Consider the following 20,724-nt stretch of genomic DNA (forward strand, 5'->3'; position numbering starts at 1 on the left):
AAGTTGGCAGTGAAATTGCAAATGGCAACCACGTGACCTTAGGACACCAGAAGCATCATAATTGCAGGTCAGTTACGTGGATTGCAATTGTCTGTCAACAGAAATACTGCAGTCACGGCAAGTCCTCCTTCAGTACCATTCTACCTTATTTTTAGGAGTATAAGACACTCTAAAGTATAAGACACACTTAGCTTTTTGGGAGGAAAGCTGCCTCCCAGAAATTTGACTCCTTGTAGCAAACAGCAAATATGACATACAATATTTGTGACGTTACATTTCAGACTATACTTATACAGATGCTGTTAATATTGATGTGGCTTTCTGGAAGTATACATTATTCTCTGCTCTTTAAAAGAAGGTACAATAGCACTGGGCCTCTTCAGATCAAGCATTTATTTTAAAAAGCTTCTTCATTTGGCTAGGTTGTCTAGAACAATAATAAAGCAGTCTTTAAAAAATAAATTTAATAATTTGAACCTTCTATAAGCATTTATAGTTAATGACTTACCTCCTTACAGCAAACAGCCCATTTCACTTTCAATTTCACCATGGCCTTTTGGATGATCAGCTGTTTCAGGCTGCAGGAATTGCCATACCCTCCACAAGCCATTTGCTGCAAGGAGGTAAATTGCTGGGAGGCAGAGGCGAAAGGTTGGGGCTGGTGAGTGGGCGGGGCTACACTCAGTGTATAAGATGCACCCAAATTTTCCCCCTCTTTTAGGGGGGGAAAAGGTGTGTCTTATACTCCAAAAAATACAGTAAGTTAAAATGGTTACTGAGGCAGGTAGAGTTAAATAAGGACTCTGTGAATTAGCTGTGGGCTAATTCAGATTTAGAAGGGAAAACATTTAACCTTTAAAGGTGGAGACTCTTAAATCAGTGGTAAAATCTATTTTTTTTAATTACCAGTATTGTGGGTGTGGCTTGGTAGGGCGTGGCTTGGTGGGGTCTTGTGACTATGTAGTCATATAACTGGAGGATCAAAAGACAGAAACTCACTTTAACAATGTCCTGCTGGAACAGGGTTGGACTAGATGATCGCCAGGTCCCTTCCAGCCCTCGATTATCGTCTGAAGCTGCGTCTAGTGCCAAGTTTGTAGTCCTTCCTTCCTTCTCCTTTTTCCCTCCCTCCCTTTCTTTTTTTTATTTCTCTCTCTCTCCCTCTCTCTCTCTCTCTTTTTATTTATTTATTTCTCTATTTCTCTCTTTTTCTCTTTCCTTCTTTCTTTGTCAGCACCCTCACCACCCATTTTTGGCCTAGCAGGCCTCAGGGAAGCCTGCTGGGAGCAAAAACAGACCCCCCCCTGTTTTTTGTTTTTTTTACTTCCCCCCAGTTTTGGCCTAGCAGGCTTAAGGGGAGCCTGTTGGGAGCAAAAAATGGAACCCCTACCCCTTGTTTTTGGCTGTGCCACCAGTGATCATAGGAACTTTTTTTTTTTAAATAACTTTTCTTTAGTATTTTTTACTACCAGTTCTGCGAACCAGTAGGATTTTTTACAATTGTTTCAGGTGAACTGGCCCAAACTGGTAGCATTTCACCCCTGTCTTAAATCCTAGATCAGAAAGATGATAAAGTCTGCTTCTTCAGGCTGAGACTTTGTGGAACTAGGAGGTAGCTGCGTCAATAAATAGATCAAAACCCTTTCCGCAATTTTGTATTATTTTTATTTTGTAGATAACTATACCATAATTGTGAAATGCCTGCAATAAAACAATAATTTGTTTATGGATTATTTCAATTTTTACTTCACTTTTACTTCATTTATATCTCCTGGTCATGTTGTATGAGCACACCAAGTCAAACTGGTATCAGAATTACTTTTTAAAATAATTGTTAGTCTAGACCAGTGTTTCTCAACCTTGGCAACTTGAAGATGTCCGGACTTCAACTCCCAGAATTCCCCAGCCAGCGAATGCTGGCTGGGGAATTCTGGGAGTTGAAGTCCAGACATCTTCAAGTTGCCAAGGTTGAGAAACATTGGTCTAGACGCCGTCCTCTCCTTGAGACTAGAAGTGTTATTCTATGGCTTAGAGACACCTAGTGGCATTTTAAACATATCAAGTGGATATTAAGGAATTCTAAGAGTAGCCAATATAGATGCCACACATTTTGTTCCATTGTTAACCTTTTTTTTAATCTCGTAAGCATTTGTTTCACTTAACTCTGTAAGATTATCAAAAGGAAGATACTGTTCTTTTAACAGAGTTTAGAAATTTATGTCTTTAACACAGAAAAGCAAAGCATTATTTTCCCATAAATATAGTATAGTGGTAAGATCTATTAGAGATCATCTAGTTAAATCCTTTGCTCAATACAGGATCCACTAGAATAACGTTTTTCAAACTTGCCAAGCTTAAGATGTGAGGACTTCTGGGAGTTGTGGACTTCTAGAATTTTGGAAATTGAAATCCACACCCTTTAAAAATTGCCAAGTTTGAAAAAAATCGCACTGGAACATATTTGGCACATAGTCACCTAGGGACTGTTCAACTAACATCTGAAAGATTAAAGTATGCAAAACGTCTCTCTGCCCAAATTGTTGCATTTTGTTTTCCAAGTGTTCAGGGATTAATTGCTCGATGTTACCTTCACTCTTTTTCCATTTTTCACTTCAGTGGATTATGCAGCAAACCACAGTGATGTAAAACTGATGAGTCGTGCCATCATTACACAAGTATCATGTTTACCTACTTGCATCCCAATCTCTTCCCTGGGTACACAAGTTATAGTATTTGTATAATGAACCCACACATATTTCATTATTTGTCCCAGGTTAATGTTGAGCAATCCAATATGAGTCAGTCACCAGGAGCAAAGGTTTAGACTTCCAAGCTTTTGGTCTCATGCTGGAGCCAGTCCTCATGGCACTTCTCTCTCTCACCAAAATGTCCCAAAGATGCTTTTTCAAGAGGCAACTGACCGTGTGCTTGGGCTGTTCCCATGATGACGAACCTATGGCATGTGTGCCCAAAGTAGCACATGAAGCCATGTCACCCGACACATGCGGCCTTGCCTGTTTGTCTTCTGGGTTTCTGGTGCACATGCACAGACAACGATCAGCTGTCCTTTTTGTGCATGGAAGTTCTGAAAACCAGTGTGCGCATGCACGCTGGCCAGCTGATTGTCAGGTGCACATGTGCACCAGAACCCAGAATTTTGGCTTTTCTGGAGTGCGGCGTCAACTAGCACATACACACCCATCGTTTCTGTGTGACCTTTTAGGCTCTCGGTGCCAAAAAGGTTCGCTGTCACTGGACTATTTTATGTGTAGTATTTGTTTCTTTCATGGGCATCTATGTTTCTTTTCCTTTTTTTATGGTTTCTTTTGAAATGGATTTGGGAGAAATAATTAATTCTTAATGACCCTCAATGAAAATGTGCTCAACCAGTTAAAGGCACTTGAGTCCTGCTAGCTAGACATTATGGGAGTTGAACCAATCTCTGAGTAAGGTAGTAAGTAGGAAATATACGTTCTTACTGTTCCTATAGTGAATGGACGAGTAATGCTGAGTAGGAGACTGCTGTTTTAAGAAGTTTCAGTTCCAAAATCATTAACGGAACCATTTGATTTACTTTTAAAAAGTTTCAATTGTTAACTTTTCACTAAAAGATCCCTATCAGCAGTTTTATAAATGTGTTTTAGGTTGGCTTTAAAACTGTCAAACTCGCAGTATCACATTATTATCATGTAACATATTGTGACTTTTTCCCCCTTCGCTAAAATGGGGATGAGGTGGCCAGCGCATGACACATCCAGCCCACAGGCCATGAGTTTTGACATCCCTGCTTTAGAATAATCCATACTGATGAAGTATAGCTTTTTATACTGTGATACAGTTGACCTACACACTGTTAAATATTTGTATTTAAATATTTTGTTAAATAATAGTCTTAAATATTTGTCTTAAAATACACACACACACACTCACACTCTCTCTCTCTCTCTCTCTCTCTCTCTCTCTCTCTCTCTCTCTCTCTCTCTCTCTCTCTCTCTCTCTCTCTCTCTCTCTCTCCAACCATTAGGAAAATTATCTGTGTACCATATCTATTTTATTCATGGTTTCCTTAGAACTGTTTTTCAGTTTTTTTCACCACTCTTTCTACCTTCCTTTCTACTCCGGATTCCTTTTTCTGAAGAAATGCTTTTCTTTCTGAAGAAATTTATGAGAAAGTTTGCTTAGCAATATTGTAATGTTGTAACAAAGACACTTTTACAAATCAGGTTAATCCAGTTGTTATTGGATTTGTGAAGACATAGTTGTTCATAACTAAGAATTACAAAGAATCTCTCTTTGAGGGAAATAATTGGTTCAGAGATGTGAAATATAAATAAATGAAAATAAATAAAATATCCTCATTTCTTAACCATGCTACAATAATACTGCAAAAAAATATAAACAGATTTTATCAAACACTATTAAATTTCCACTTTGTTGGAATTATATTAGTAGATTAGATTAGATCACTGATCAGATTTGCGGTGAAATATAGAAATGCGTTTAATCCTACTGGCAGGTATTTCCTTCAGAATCTAGGCCAGTTTTGGGAGCAGAAACCTACCAGTAGTTATGTTGCCTGGGAAATTTTGTGGCAGGATAAAAGAAAGAAAATATATATATATATATATATATGTGTGTGTGTGTGTGTGTGTGTGTGTTTTTATTTGTGCTGATAAATAAATAAAGTGAGACTAGTATAGATCTATTTCAAGCTATTTAGCTCTCATCAGCTAGTCACACTGCCTGGTGTGCCTAGTATGCCATATAGCCCAGGTTCAAATCCCAGTAAGGGTATGGCTAGCTGATGAGAGCTAAATAGCTTGAAATAGATCTATACTAGTCTCCCTTTATTTATTTATCAGCACAAATAAAAAAACACAAATATAACAAAGGCAACAGTAAAAAATATTGGGTTTCTGTCGTGATGGACTCTTGTGACGAGCCGATTGACAGATGATGGAAGCAGTTAGCTTCCTCCCATAATTGGGGCTTTCCAGGGGTTGTAAAAATCATATATATATATATATATATATATATATATATATATATATATATATATATATATATATATATATATATATATATACATACATACATACATACATACATACATACATACATACATACATACATATATATATATAAATATATATATATAATCTTCTTTCTTTTATCCTGCCACAAATATATATATATATATACACCCATCCTCTGCTACTACATTTCCAGCTCTACATTGGAGTTCTTTTCTAGCTGAGATGATGGTAATTTTAAATAGGATTTTTTTTAAAAAAGTTTTTTTCTTTTGTCCTAAAACAATTTTCTTATTCCCGTCCTAATATCTATCAACTTGTGTCACATTTTTAAAGGAAATTTATTTTACTTTTAATTGAAGTTTAGTTTAGTTTAGTTTAGTTTCACTTTATTTGTATGCCGCCCTTTTCCCTGGGGGGACTCAGGGCGGCTCACAGTTCAAAGGGGGGGGAAGGACAAACAATTTACAACATAAAGGCACTACATCATTTAAGAACTCAACAATCACACAATTCGAGTGGGGGTTAGAGTCTTTAACCCCAGGCCAGCCGGGACAGCCAGATTTTAAGGGCGGCGCGGAAGGTCTGGAGGGTGGTGAGGGTCCGGATCTCCACGGGGAGTTCGTTCCAGAGGGTCGGAGCAGCCACCGAGAAGGCTCTCCTCCGGGTAGTTGCCAGTCTACACTGGCTGGCTGATGGAATTCGGAGGAGGCCTAATCTATGCGATCTTATCGGTCTAGTGGAGGTAATTGGCAGTAGGCAGTCTCTCAAGTACCCAGATCCAATACCATGGAGGGCTTTGTAGGTGACAAGTAGCACCTTGAAGCGCACCCGGGGATCAACAGGCAGCCAGTGCAGCTCGCAGAGGAGAGGTGTTACGTGGGTGAATCGAGGTGCACCCACGATCGCTCGCATGGCCGCATTCTGGACCAGTTGAAGTCGCCGAATACTCTTCAAGGGCAGCCCTATGTAGAGCACATTGCAGTACTCCAGCCTAGAAGTCACAAGGGCACGAGTGACTGTTGTGAGGGCCTCCCGGTTCAGGTAGGGACGCAACTGGTGCACCAGGCGAACCTGGGCAAATGCCCCCCTGGTTACAGCTGACAAATGGTGTTCAAAAGTCAGCTGAGGGTCCAGGAAGACTCCCAAGTTGCGAACCCTATCTGAGGGGCGTACAATTTGACTCCCCAGCCTGAGAGATGGAGCACTTGGCCAATTCATGGGAGGGAAGCACAACAGCCACTCGGTCTTTTCTGGATTGAGCACAAGCTTGTTAACCCCCATCCAGTCTCTAACAGCCTCAAGACCCTGGCTATGCTTTTAAAGTCTATGCTTTTAAAGAAATAATCAAGCATGCAAACTAAGAATTAAGATATTTTACTGCAATGCATAAACTCTAGGGTTTATTAACTCTTTTAAAGTCTAATATGGTAGAAGACTACTTCTAGCTCAAGAAGCCTTTGCTCTTTTTGTGTGAGAAAAGCAATAAAATAAAATGTTTGATTTAGTTGACATTTCAAACAATAATTATGATTTACAATTAGTTAATTGCTATGGCTTATAAAGAGTAAATCTGGTTTATAATTGATGAAACATCAAACATTCTTAATGTGCTCTTCTAGGTGATGTTTCACGTTCTTGCCTTTTGTTTTTTATGCTTGTTTTACAAGTCTTTTGAAAATATCATTGTGGAAGGAATCCCTTGTGATGTTTGAATAAAACACTGTTTTCATAAATTAGGGGCATGAAATCATAGCCAACGTAATGATTATTTCTGTAGGTCATCCAGAATTATAAGTGTCGACCTTCTTTTTTTGTTCAGTAGTTTTACATTTAGCCTTTAATGAATCACACTTTCTAAGAAGGTGTTTTCTTAATTACCTTAGTCTAACGAGCTCTGTATATGTATTTGCTGTCTTATATCCAGAAATACATGCATATGCTCTGAGTCATCCACCCATTTTTTTTTTAACTTTAGGAATTATACAGATAATGTTGACTCATTGGGGAAGAAATGTGGGTGAATGAACCACAATATGCAGATATATTTATATATATTTCTTATACAGAAATATTTTTGACAGGACTAATCTTCTCTTAATAAGTGCACGCTTCTTATAAGTCAAATAACACATTATTTGACAGAATATTAAGCATATATTTATGAGATTTAACTTTTCTTTCAATTTTCAACATGACTAATTAGACAGAAATCTGCAAATTTTGGCCATCATATCCCAAACCTGTTTGTCTTGGAATTATGGGAACTCTAATTTGATGTGTCTGAAAGAAAATAAAGTTGAGGAAATAGTTCAAAGACTTCTGCACTAGGTTGTGTACAAGCAGTCCTTGACTTACAACCACAATTTAGCCCAAAATTTCCATCACCAAGCAAGGTAGTTGTTCAGTGAGTTGTGCCTCATTTTTCAAACTTTTCCTCCACAGTTGTTAAATGAATCATGTCATTAATCTGGCTTCCATCATTGACTTTGCTTGTCGGAAACTGGCTGGGAAAGTTACAAATAGTGATCATATGACCCTGGGATCATGTGATCTGTAATAATAAATATGTCAGTTGCCAAGTGCCCAAATATTAATCATAGGTATACTGCAGTGGCTATACGTGTGAAAATCAGTCATGTCACTTTTTCAGGGCTATTGTAACTTCAAACAGTTATTAAACAAATGTAAATTGAAGACTATCTCTATGCCCTTTGAATATTTTTTACTTTTTAGTTCATTCTCAACTATGTCTTGTTCACGAAAGAATTCTGATGTTTATGTTTCTTTTTTCTCTCAATAAAACTAGAGACTGGACAATTAACTAGTACCAAAAGTATAGCAAAGATTTGTTATGTGAGCCTTTGTTTTCATATTCTATGTTTATATAACTATTTTACCTCTTTCATGTTTATATATTTTATCTCTGTGCTGAAAATGTGATCATACTAATTCATCCCTAGAGATTTTCAGTACGAAGTATAGAAATGCAAGTTTTTGCTTGAGAATTATTTTAACGTTAGTGTGCTTTTTAATGTAATTGCTTGCCAAAATTAAACATATTCAGCAATTCTAGAATGGATTCTTAATTTTGCATTTTCAGTATCATTTAATTTTCAAAATAACAAAATAAGATGAAATGCTGATTATTTATAATGGCAGCATGAACAGAGCAGTTATTCAGCATTTTAGTTTGTAGCTTGACTTGTGATTACTTTTCCTAAAAATAATGAAAATAATAAAAGTAGGGAAATCCTCAGTTATGTGTAACTATTGGAAACTTGTATTTCCCATTTTTCCCCTTACTATTATCTCTTTGATATGATATGTGATTTAAAATACACTTAAACCTTACACTTTGTTTAGATACCTTACATTCTCATGCACTGCTGTGACCTTCTAGTTGTTGTCTAATCATCTTTTTTCCCTGCATTATATTATATTTGCAGCTGATGGAACTACACCAGTTAACCTATCCTGGATGAACTCCTACTTTTGGCTTGTATCACTTCCTTTTTTGCCCTGCTTGTTACCCTTGGAGCCATTATGAAGCTACACCAGGGGTCAGCAACCTTAAACACTCAAAGAGCCACAAGGGTCCTACCCATAAGCTCCCCATTTCAATTGTGGAGCTGACCAGAAGTCCACTTCCTCCACCATAGAGTTTCCTCCTAGCGTGACATCCTTTTTCCTTTATCTGTTCTAACTGAAATACCAATCAATTGTGGCTCCGACTGGTGACAGCAGAGGGATGAAAGAGCCAGATGCGGCTCCAGAGCCGAGGGTTGCTGACCTCTGAGCTAGAATGTGCTTAAAATAGAAAGCTTTCTGATTTTTGAAGCACTGATTTCTATTGAAATTTACAAATAAAAAAATTAAGTTTTGCATCTTGTTAGCGTATTAGTCATTGTGCTAACATAAAAAAGAGCAAGATTATGAAACTCTTAATTAGGAGGAATAAAATGCTTTTAAGTCCATTAGAATGGCCTCCTGCAGGTGCAATTGAACTAAATCTACTTGTAAAAAATAGCAATTATTCACCTGGCATTTTAAGATTTCTTACAAAAAGAGCTATTTCCTGAAGAAACTAGCTGTGCCATTTTGACTATACTACAAAAATATTTTATTTAATTGCATTTATTTATTTATTGGCATTATGTTTGTAAATGTGCATGTGTGTGTAAAAATAGCATAACATAAAAACTCATGAAAGTTAATAGCAGTTCACAATTTTTTGTATGAGCCGAGGTAGCACAGTGGTTAGAGTCCAGTACTGCATGCTACAGCTGACTGTTAGCTGCAATTCAACAGTTCAAATCTTATCGGCTCAAGGTTGACTCAGCCTTCCATCCTTCTGAGGTGGGTAAAATGAGGACCCAGATTGTTGGGGGCAATATGTTGACACTGTAAACTGTTTAGAGAGAGCTATAAAATCACTATGAAGTGGTATATAAGTCTAAGTGCTGCTATTTTGTTTTAACTGAATTTGAGTGTTTATTCGAAAAATACAGTCGTTGCTGGATGCTGAATCTTTTGCCCTTTATAGTAGGTAGAAAAATGTTCTTGTTTCGAGTCAGTATAAATGATTATTAGCTTAAAGAGAATTGGTTTAATCATGCTGCTGAAGATCAGTTCAGGCCTACATATTGTCACACTTAAATCTTTGCTTAAATTGATTTTTAAATTGTTATTTGCAACTCACACATAACAGCAAACATTAAATTATGTGTAATATAAGGAAAAAGGCTGTTATATTCATAGTTATAATATAGATAAAATTGGATAATAAGTCAGAGCCCTCCACTCCTCCCCTAGGGAGGTCGGGGTGAGTCACATTCTTATGTATTTGAATGGGATAGACTTGTTGTAATATAAATTGCAGCTTAGTACATAAATATAGTTTAAGTTACATTTCATCTCTAGGTGGTCACCAGACTCGAAAACAACTTTGTGGCTAACCATTAGCATCATTGACTTTCCACCTGTAATTTTCTCTAAAGTCATAAAATGTTTTTATTACATTGAAAAATCAAACTAGAGTTCTGGCCTGTAGATATGAGAGAGGGTTGTCTATTGTAAAGGCATGGAAAAGGTTAGTAAACAGACAAGAGAATTTGCCGTAAGTGATTCAATGGAGGCAGAGAAGAGACAAACAGGATGATTGCTAATTTTCTAGTGTGGTCTCTACTACCTTCCTGTTCACAATCTTCTGGAACTAAAGCAAGAAACATTTAGTAGAAAAGACACCATTCCCCACAGGTCTTCGGAATAGTTATTCCTTATAGGAAATGGTATTTTGTACTTTCTATATATGATAATTACAGCTGAGAGTTCAAAAAGCCCCTGAGAGCTGTCAAGAGATCAAAGAAAATGAATAGAGTTCTCTCTTTCCCTTCTTGGAAAAAGACCTTTCATGCCAAAGATTGGTCCTGCTTGGATTGAAATGGATTTTTAAACATCCAAAATATAAACATGTATGGAGTAATCAGTAACCACTTCCTTTTTGTACCTTACCTAGAAAAAGGATGTATTGATTCTGAGGATCTTAATTTTTGTAGATAGTTCTATAGGACTGCACTATAAATCTTGTATCGTTGGGAATAAATCCAGCAAAAACTGTTTGTGTGCAATCATTGTTTTGCTATTCCAAATAAATGAAAGACCAAATCCAAAATCAAAGCAAGCTAAATCATCTGCATTTAAAGCAAGATGTCCTAATCTTCCTCCTTTTCAGGATCATGTTGATGCTCTTTTGGAGATAACCATAAAATGGTACAGCATACTCATCTGTTTCCGTGACAACAAGGCTTGCCAAAGGCAGAATTTTCTCCCTCCTATTTTCTTAACCTTTACAAACTGATTATTTCCAATATGTACTTTAAATGCCTAAGATGTGTGTCAAGTTAACAAGTATACAATGGATTCAAATATTAAAGTAATAGTTTACATAACATTTCAGTTTATTGATCTATTATTGAAAAGTATAATTAATATTTAAAGCATTTTTTTCATCCTGGAATACATATCTGAGTCCCAGTTAGCATGTAGATGAAACAAACACAAACTTTTTCAGCAAACTGATCAATTTTGCAGAAGGAAAAGATTTTTCTTTCTTGGATGCATGCAATAAAATTAGCACTTTAATCAGTTATGTTGATTTCATTAAGAATTTTAAAACACTAGCTTCTTTTCCTTTTATTGCTTCTATTAAACAAAATACAAAGACTTTTATTTCTTGCAAGACAAGTATGGTCTTGCTATGATTAAATGAGGAAATCTTTAGTGTTGTCAAAAATCAGTACATAATAAATTCAACAGAATAAAATGGGATTATATTCTCCATTTTGTTATTCAAATAAAACACTTAATTTATACTCAAACAACTGTCAAATTAATTCAAATAAACGAGAAAATTGAAATTATTTTAATAGTTATGCTGTTAAAATAAATATTTTCTATTGAAGTGCTATTACAATTGTTGGATGCTTATTCTGAGTACACTTTCTATATTTCTTAGGAAAGCCTCTTGTGTTTCATAATTCCAGCATTGTGGTGTCTGATTCCTAACATGACCTATTTTGAAGGGGTAGAAATAATAAAACTCTGACTGGCTCCTGGGTGTCCCTTGCAGCTTCCATGCCTTTCTCCCTCAAATACACTTATTTTATATTTTGTCATTTTTAGAATTTGAACTCCGTATGAATGAATGATAAAGATTTGCTTCATTAATAAAGCATCTTAGCCTATAAATAGATTTAGATGATTCAATTTTACTTATCATTATTTTCATTAGAGGACATTTAACAAAATAATATTTGGTCTACTATGGTATTTTTAATAATAGAAACTAAATCTTTGATGAGTTCCAAACACTTCATGGAAATAGTCATTTTCTCCTAGTTTAATAGGATCTTTGAATTTAACTGGCTTTGATTACAATATCTTTTCAGGTTTTCAAGACATACTCTGATGAAGAATACGACCGAAAAAATGAAACAGTTGATCCAATATTATCATCAGCTGAGTATGAATTAGAAAAACGTGTGGAAAAGTTGGATGTTTTTCCAGTAGACATCGAAAAAGGTATATATTCTTTAATTGTCATAGGATAAGAGTTGAATTGTCTAATATATGAAGTTCTGCTCCGATATGCCCTTAAAAAAATGGCATTTGGATTCAAAAATTAACTCCTTGAATCTATAATAAGTAATCAATAATATAATTTATAGACATAATTTCATGAGTTTTCCATTTTTGCAAGAGAGTTAATTCATATGAATTTTAATCCTGCACACACAGCACTTAAAACTCATTGGCATCAGTGAAATTTTTAAGAAGCTTAACTGACTACAGTATTATGAAAACTTTGAGATACAATTTGAGAAAAATAATTTAATGTATATACTGTTAACAAATTAAATATGTTAAAATAAAGAGATGGATATTAGTTAGTATGCATCCCAAACATTATAAATTATTGAACGATGATAAGATAACCACTGAGACACTAGTGAATCTTTGTACAAATGTCAGGCTTTAAGCCCCATGTTTGAATTTCCATTTCCAGGAAGGAAATCAGAAGAACTAAGGCAAGTGCTTTCCACTTTCTACTTTCTGGAAGATAATATATTTTAAAATGTCTGTACTTTAGAATTAGGAACTTCTCCCTAAACGTATCTGCTTGTTCCACTATGTTTTATGGAGAGAGTGTACAACAGGACACTTTCCATAAATGGTTTTGTTGTGTCCTGTCTTCTCTCTGGTCCACTCCCCTAGTAGAAGCTGAAGAAATGAAGATGTGTTGTGAGTGGCTGGTCATCTGACAGCTCAGTATAAAAGAGCTGTTGGATGGAATTCAGCTGTTGTTGTTAGCTGAGCAATCACCTTGTTAGCCTTGTTATGTTAGAGCTGAATAAATATGTTAGCCTTTAAAGTCGTCTTGCCTCAGTCTGTCAGCCACTGTTCTAATAGAGAACAATAGCAATAGCAATAGCAGTTAGACTTATATACCGCTTCATAGGGCTTTCAGCCCTCTCTAAGCGGTTTACAGAGTCAGCATATTGCCCCCAGCAACAATCCGGGTTCTCATTTTACCCACCTCAGAAGGATGGAAGGCTGAGTCAGCCCTTAGCCGGTGAGATTTGAACAGCCGAACTGCAGAACTGCAGTCAGCTGAAGTAGCCTGCAGTGCTGCATTTAACCACTGCGCCACCTCAGCTCGGAAAGAACAGCTTTCATCTAGTAAGACTTAGAAAGCATGTCTTCTCCAGAGTTGCTCCTGCCCTGTAAAAGAGCTACCCCTTTGAGATCAAGGAAGGTTCTCATTCTTTTGACCTTCTGGAAAACCTTGGTGTGTAAGTCTTGCCCAAAGTATTGGGCCAAAAAGAGGTTGTAATTGTCAGGGCAAGGAATCAAAAATGGCACAAAAAGTTACTCCAGAACAGTTTCTTCATTGTTGCTCTCCTGTAGATGGGAATCTTGCCAGACTAAAGCATAAATTTGCATAGATATATCCTATGAAAGATTGGGGGTGTTCGTTCTGGCTCTTTTCCTTCATACCAAAGATTCCATGCTGAGCTGTTTCCTTGCTTCTTGGAAAGGCCGCCTCCTTATTTGGTATTTCATTTCCTCACAGTAAGTTCGGATGCAGGCAAATTTTGTTTTGCATTACTAGGAATTATTTTAGTGTTGGTTCAATGGTTATATTTTATGCTTTATTGTGTCATTGTGCACTGTCCAGTAATATGGGTGGCCATGTAAGTCTACTTCTTTGTCTACATTTGTATTTGTATTTCCCTTTATTTGTATGCCGCCCTTTTCCCTGGGGGGACTCAGGGCGGCTCACAGTTCAAAAAAAAAAGGGGGGGGGAGGACAAACAATTTCTAACATACAGACAATACATCATTATTGAAAACGCAACAGTCACACAATTCGAGTGGGGTTAGAATCTTAACCCCAGGCCAGCCGGGACAGCCAGATCTTTAAGGCGGCACGGAAGGACTCGAGGGTGGTGAGGGTCCGAATCTCCACGGGGAGTTCGTTCCAGAGGGTTGGAGCAGCCACCGAGAAGGCTCTCCTCCGGGTAGTTGCCAGTCTGGCTAGATGATGGAATTCGGAGGAGGCCTAATCTATGCGATCGTATCGGTCTAGTGGAGGTAATTGGCAGTAGGCGGTCTCTCAAGTATGGATTGACCAACACCCAAAGTTCAAAGTTGGTATAGAAAGGGGCAGTTAAAATGTTTAAAATGAGGCAGGGAAAGTATCAACTCAACACTATTTCAGTTCAAAATCTTCTGTGAAGTTCCATCTCTAACAAGTGTGAATGTTTTATCATCAACAAAGGTGCAGAGTCGCTCCACTACAATTTCAACCCCACTTTTTAAAAGTGTTTGTTTAAATAAAATTTAAAAATAGAGTGATTGAGTTACCTGACAGACCAGACGAGTGATATACTATCCGGGGCTTCTAGAGGAAAAGCACAGTATAAATCTAATTAAATACATAACAAATTAGTTACCTTGCCACCAGAACACTGTCTGCCATCCTAGTAACAATCATTTGCCATTGTGCTCCATTTTTCCATTCCTTTTTCTTCTTCACTTCTTTTGTAACACTTATATGCCAACCTTTTATTTTTCTCTATTTTTAAGGGACTAATTTTACTTAGTTCTCCTATCTCATTTATTCTGCTGCAAACCAATTTTATAGATAACTGCAGATCTCTAAAAAAATACTCTCAATCCTAATGTGGCCTTATTACTAAATATATCTAGGTGTAAGACTACATATAGGCAATATTGCCAGGAGTTTTTAAGATAGGTCTATAATGCTAGGGAAAGTGGAAGGAAATACAATAGAGAACAACCAGTACCAAGATGAGTGGATTCAATTACAGCAGCATTGAGTGTGCCATTGGAAGAGCTGAAGGACCAAATTGGGACAACTTGTTTTAGAGAAAATCTTAAGTGTTGACACTAACTTGATGGCACATATTCATTCTTCATTCCCAGAGAGATCAATGATGATATATATAATGAGGAAGACTCGAATGCAAGCAAACAATTACTGGGTTCTTTGAGATTGCAAAAGAGTCTTAAGGATATAGTTACTCTTGTGTAATTGAAAAATACCTGTACCAACTTCTATGAAAAAATATATACTTTGCAATAAGCTAACTTTCCTGAAACAATTCTCGCAATGTACAGTTATAAATCTTGGTAATTGGCTGCTGGATTCTGTATTAGAATACTGGATTTTATTGTAAATGGTTTATAGGGTTAAAGTAAAAATTGAGCAGTGTTAAATTCACAGGTGGAAGACCATCCATAGAATCACTATTGTATGTGTATAGGTATAACCTAGCACTGAAGATGTTATCTAGTTTTCTAATGAAATGTCTGCAAGAAAACCACCAAGCTCAGAGAGCACCAGGGACTCCACAATTCAACCCTGAGCTACAAATATTTATGTTCAATTTGTTTTTCAGATGAACAAGGATTTGGTATCTCTATTATTGGAATGGGAATTGGAATGGATACAGGTTATGAGAAACTAGGTATATTTATAAAAACTATTACAGCAGATGGCCCGGCAGAAAAAGATGGGAGGTAAATATGAATTACCATTGTTTCAAGTATCACTAAAAATTAAAATGTATTATGGTATACACTTCTAAAAATTACAAACTTACAGGAGCCTATAAATAATAAGCAAAAGTGTGTGTTTTCATTGAAAGTGAGTATTTATAAATTCTGTGGTTTGTCAAAAGACCTAACATCACATTTTGTTTTATTTTGACCCTTCATGCTGAAAATTACAATCATATTGAAGTGTAAACATCTAAAAATTAAACACACATTTGAGTGTCTTAACTTTCATTACAGCATTTAAAAAAAAAAACCGGTATCATCAGACAAGCTAACATTAGTAAGAAGTATATCTTTAAAAAGTTTCCATTTTAATTTCACATAAAATTTACCTTTCAGTATATAGTAAACTGAAATCAGTGATGAGAACCATTGAGGAAATACTTATTTCTCTATCAAGCATTTAATTCTTTTTATCCTAAAGTTACCCTAGATCTGTAGGCAAACTAAAACTATGATTGGTTGTTTCTAAATTAATCCATGTGATAGAATTTGGAGATCAATAATAAATCATATAAACAGAAAAATTCAAGAATGAACATTGATGGAACACTGGGTAATTATAAAAAGGAGAAGGGAAACTTATTATCAAACACAAAATAATGTACTGACACTATGTTCAGAGTATCAAAGGTTTGGATATAAACAGATCACAAAGAATTAATTAAGTCTAAAAATGTAAAAAGAAATATAGTTAGTCAAGACTTAGAATGTCATTTGGAAGACTATTCAGATAGTTCATATCAGTTGCCAACAAATTTTCCCATTAAGGAAGAAGTAACACAAAGCTTTTGTATTATGCACAAGAATTTATACAAAGAGTCAGTTTAGAAATGAAAATTAAGATGCTGACTCTCCACCTTCTCAGATGAATTTGACACCCCCAGTAGACTGGAATCATGGGAGCAAGAAACCCAGAATGTAACAGCTTTGAAATGCTTTTATATATCTTTTATATATATATCTGGTATGTTTCCCAATGAAATATTATATTTAGTAAATGCAGTTACAGGAATAAAAGTAGTACACAGTCTATCAGCTCTACAACCTTCCTATGGGTAGACTTTGGAAAAGGTAAGTAGATTGCAGTTTTTCTTCCAACTATGAATTGTTACTGTACGTGCAAATAGCATGAAATGCCATTAGGGGTGTTGGAGGAGTCCTCATGTCCCCCAGGCCCCATTCTCTGTTCTGAAAATAGCCTATGCCAAATAGGAAAGTATAGTGCAGTGAAGTTTTAAGCTCTCCATTTCTATTAATGGCTCAAGATGCTATCTGTGCATGTAGTTGTGTATGCATCTTTAAAGGGAAAGGGGATATTCACTGGATTAACCCAATGAAATGGATTGTGTTGTGGGTGAATATGTGGAGCAGTACTATACCTATTAGGATGGCTGCCTTTTGAGAGTTGCTTCCAGTGTGGAATGACAGTCTGTTTGTCCCCAAAAGTGAGGAGAGCTGCTACAGCCTTTGAACATCAGTTGGAAGGTGATTTCTGCTTGCCTTTTATCTCCCTGGATCGAAGGGACATCTAGAGACCCACATGGGTTCTGGACAGCAGTTCCTTCTAGCTAAACTGCAGAAATTTTTCTGCAGTCAGATTGCGAGTTGAGTGGTGAGGAGCTTGGATTTTAAGTTCTTACTCTCCCCATCTCTTAATCACTTAAAGAAATAATCAGTTACAACTGAAGAGAGATTTCCTTTTGTAGCAAAGACTCTTTGATACGAAAGGTTTCAGTGGATACGGAGATATTATTTTTATTCTAGGTTTATTTTTATTCTTGAAGAAAATGCTTTGATACAGTTCGTTAGTAAGCTAAATAGAAAAGCCAGGAATTTCTATTAATTTTAACAACTGTAGCAATACTATTATATGCTCAAAAGTGGTAAGGCTCAACACTGCTGATTAATGAAGGTGGAGATAGCTAAATTAACCTCTTTGTTTAGGGAAATACTATTTATATTTATGATTGAATGAAAACTCCTTATAGACTTTTTCTATAAAATGGAAAAAAAATCACCTATGATTTGTGGGTTTGATGATAAGAAAAAATGGATAATATAAAAAAGGATTTTTGGAATCAAATAAGAAATAATTTTGTAAATATTTGATGCAAAGAAAATAGGAACTATTTTTTCTTTCAGCACTTTTGCTTTTTTATTGCTATATTTATTAGTCTGTTAGTTTTTAGGTGCTTTGTAAAAATTGAATTAATAAGGTATAGAAAAAAAATCTTCCCTCTAAAAATTGTACTTCAAACCACAGAATAAATATTTAACTCAAAAATTAACTTTTTTGTGTAGAAGACATGATTTTATAATTTTTACATGGAATATTTAAACGATTCAATTGAAAACCCTCTGATTCTCTAAATATATTTCCCTCTTCTGCTGAGAGAAAAAAATAGCTTATTCTATATAGATATTTATGGAAATCCTGTTACATGAAGGAGGCTGTGTCAATCCTCCCTACTTATTTCAAAAAATGAGTCATAAATGAGAAGGAGTCAGTGGCAAGTAAAAAAAGGCAGGATTGAAAAGTCTGAAATTTAATTCTTAACAAAGTCACAAAAGCAGGCAACCTTTTCAGCCAGTTAGCATATTTTGAATTTTTTGAGCACATTGTGGATGTGATCACACAATGGCTACAATGAAGGAGTTGCCTGTTTGTAGAATAGTTGTTATTGGTGTGGGGAGAGATACTCTTTCTCATTAGTTCTCTAGAAAATACATCTCAATGCTCACCTGTTTTTGATAGATAAATAATTCTCAGGTAATAAGGACCAAAGGAAGTTACTCAGGATACAAATAATCTTGGCCCCACAGGTCTAGAGAGGTAACATTAGACACTGTTAGAATCGCAATATTTGCGACTCTGACAGTGGTAATTCAGACTTTAACCAGAGTCTTAGCTATCCAGACAAAAGGAATAATGACATCTCTGCAGATTTAAGCATTGGTGAAAGATAAATTGCTTAATTACAAAGAGAAGGACCTGGTTCAAGCAGTTATAATTGTAATAGCCTAATGCTGCAAATCAGAATTAATAATAGCCTTCAGTTTTCAAGAAAAGGCTAAGAGCTCTAGGTTTCACCTTTGTGCCATCCCAAGTTTGAACAAAGCTCTTCAACCATTTGATCTTATATCCTGTATTGTAGGCTGTTCTGAAGTTTTTATGGGAAAATCAATCTCTGAGTCTAACAATTAAGAGCATGAATGTAGATAACATGGGAGAAAAGTGGGAATCTAGAGGTTCAATCAAACTGCTCCAAGCCAACACCAGTTTAGGCACTACCAAAGCCATATTTTGTTTGATCTGGGTTTCAGAAAAAACAAAATCTAGATTTGTAGATACAGCAATGATAGTGCACATCATTTCATCTGCCTCTCTACAGCTTCTAGAAGGTAGCTTGCTTTTCCCCATAGAAAATTCATATGGTGTCACAATCACTCCCCTCAAAAAAAATTGATGGCTCATAAACCAAAAAGACATTTGTCACTGAAGTGTCAGCTTCCTTTCTTTTCTCACTCCACTCTTATTAATGTCCCAATGCAGCATATCCCATTAATATTTCCAGAGACTTTATAGGAAAAAAACAAAATAGCAACGAATCAACTAGAAGGTGTTCAGATAGCTCTACCTGCCATACCATTTGAGGTATTTGTGTGTAAGTTGAGTTACATTTAGCGGAAAAATTTACTTGGTATCACCAAAATGTCATTTTTTCAAGAGCCAAGTTTTATGAGATACTCTCTGCATTACTAATTTGATTCTACTTAAATGCAAACATAAAATATCAGAAGGCAATTGAATGATAAAAAAGTTGAGCCTCAGTACTGTGCAATATTATGCTTCTCTCTCTCATCTTGTGCTATCTTTTATTCCAGTGAGTATACATTTTTCTATGATAGGCTGTTTGTTTATTGCTATTGGTTCAAAATTTACACAGCTGTATTTATAAATTTGCCACTGTACCTGATGTTGAATTGTTTATCTTGGTTTTAGCAAATAATTAGTTCAAAAAACATTTGATTTAACTTTCAAAAGGCTTCAGCAGTGGATTATAGGGCCAACGTACTTTATCTTTCATTAAGCAGATTATAAAATGTCATGCATAACAGACATATTATGTCTGTTATGCAGACATAACATGACTGTTATTTTTATTTTTTCTTAAAGGATCCGGTTAAATGATCAAATTATAGAAGTAGGTGGTGTCAACATGGTTGGTGTCTCACAAGATTTTGCTTCGGCAGTTCTCAGATGTGCCAAAGGAAGAGTCAGGTAACATTTTCTAGGAAACCTTGAAAAGAAATGTTAAATTTAATGCAATTATGCTACTCTGTAATAAAATAAATAGCATAATCCAAATAAATGAAGTGAAAACAATTAACATTTTCAAAAAGCTCTTTGCCTCAATGTATCTATACTTAATATAAGTATATAAAATATTATTCTACTGATTACTTCACATTGTCAAATGGTACAGCTGGCCCTTGCTTAATAAACATTAAGCACTGTTTAAACTTATGACAGCAAGATGGCCTGTCTTTCTGCCCATCACATCATCCTTACAGTAACATGATCACAATCCAGATATGTGGCAAAAGGCTTCAAATCATGATTTACACTCTCATATGATGAAGATGGATAATGTGTGTTGTCTTTCTCACTTAGTAATCTGTGTGAATTTTTAATTCTCCTGCAGTATTCATTTCTAAGCATTTGACTTAGTTAGAAGAGTAAGGATTACTGTAACTTTTAAAAAATTTCCTTTAAAAAAATTAGACATACATGTAGTCCTCCACATGATCACATTTGAGCCCAAAATTTTCATTGCTAAGCGAGACAGTTAAGTTGCCCCATTTTACAACCTTTCTTGTCACAGTTGTTTAGCGAATCACTGCATTTATTAAATTAGTAACATGGTTGTAAAGTGAATCTGGTTTCCCCATTGTCTTTGCTTGTCAGAAGATTGCAGAAGGTGATTATCAATCTTTATGTCATAATATCACAGGTTGGTGAGACATGTTTATTATTAAG

At 35.7% G+C, this 20,724-nt stretch overlaps 1 protein-coding gene across 2 annotated transcripts in view; it reads left to right on the forward strand.

Annotated features, from left to right (window-relative positions):
- PPP1R9A (protein phosphatase 1 regulatory subunit 9A) overlaps window positions 1–20,724 on the forward strand; it is a 95,159-nt gene that overhangs the window by 22,086 nt on the left and 52,349 nt on the right. For both annotated transcript variants that reach the window (XM_032237524.1, XM_032237523.1), the window contains exons 2-4: window positions 11,984–12,116; window positions 15,521–15,641; window positions 19,861–19,965. In XM_032237524.1, coding sequence (XP_032093415.1) covers window positions 11,984–12,116; window positions 15,521–15,641; window positions 19,861–19,965 — 359 coding nt within the window. The remainder of the gene's footprint in view (window positions 1–11,983; window positions 12,117–15,520; window positions 15,642–19,860; window positions 19,966–20,724) is intronic.

This window comes from Thamnophis elegans, chromosome Z (genome assembly GCF_009769535.1).
Source record: "Thamnophis elegans isolate rThaEle1 chromosome Z, rThaEle1.pri, whole genome shotgun sequence".
NCBI classification, from domain to species: Eukaryota; Metazoa; Chordata; class Lepidosauria; order Squamata; family Colubridae; genus Thamnophis; species Thamnophis elegans.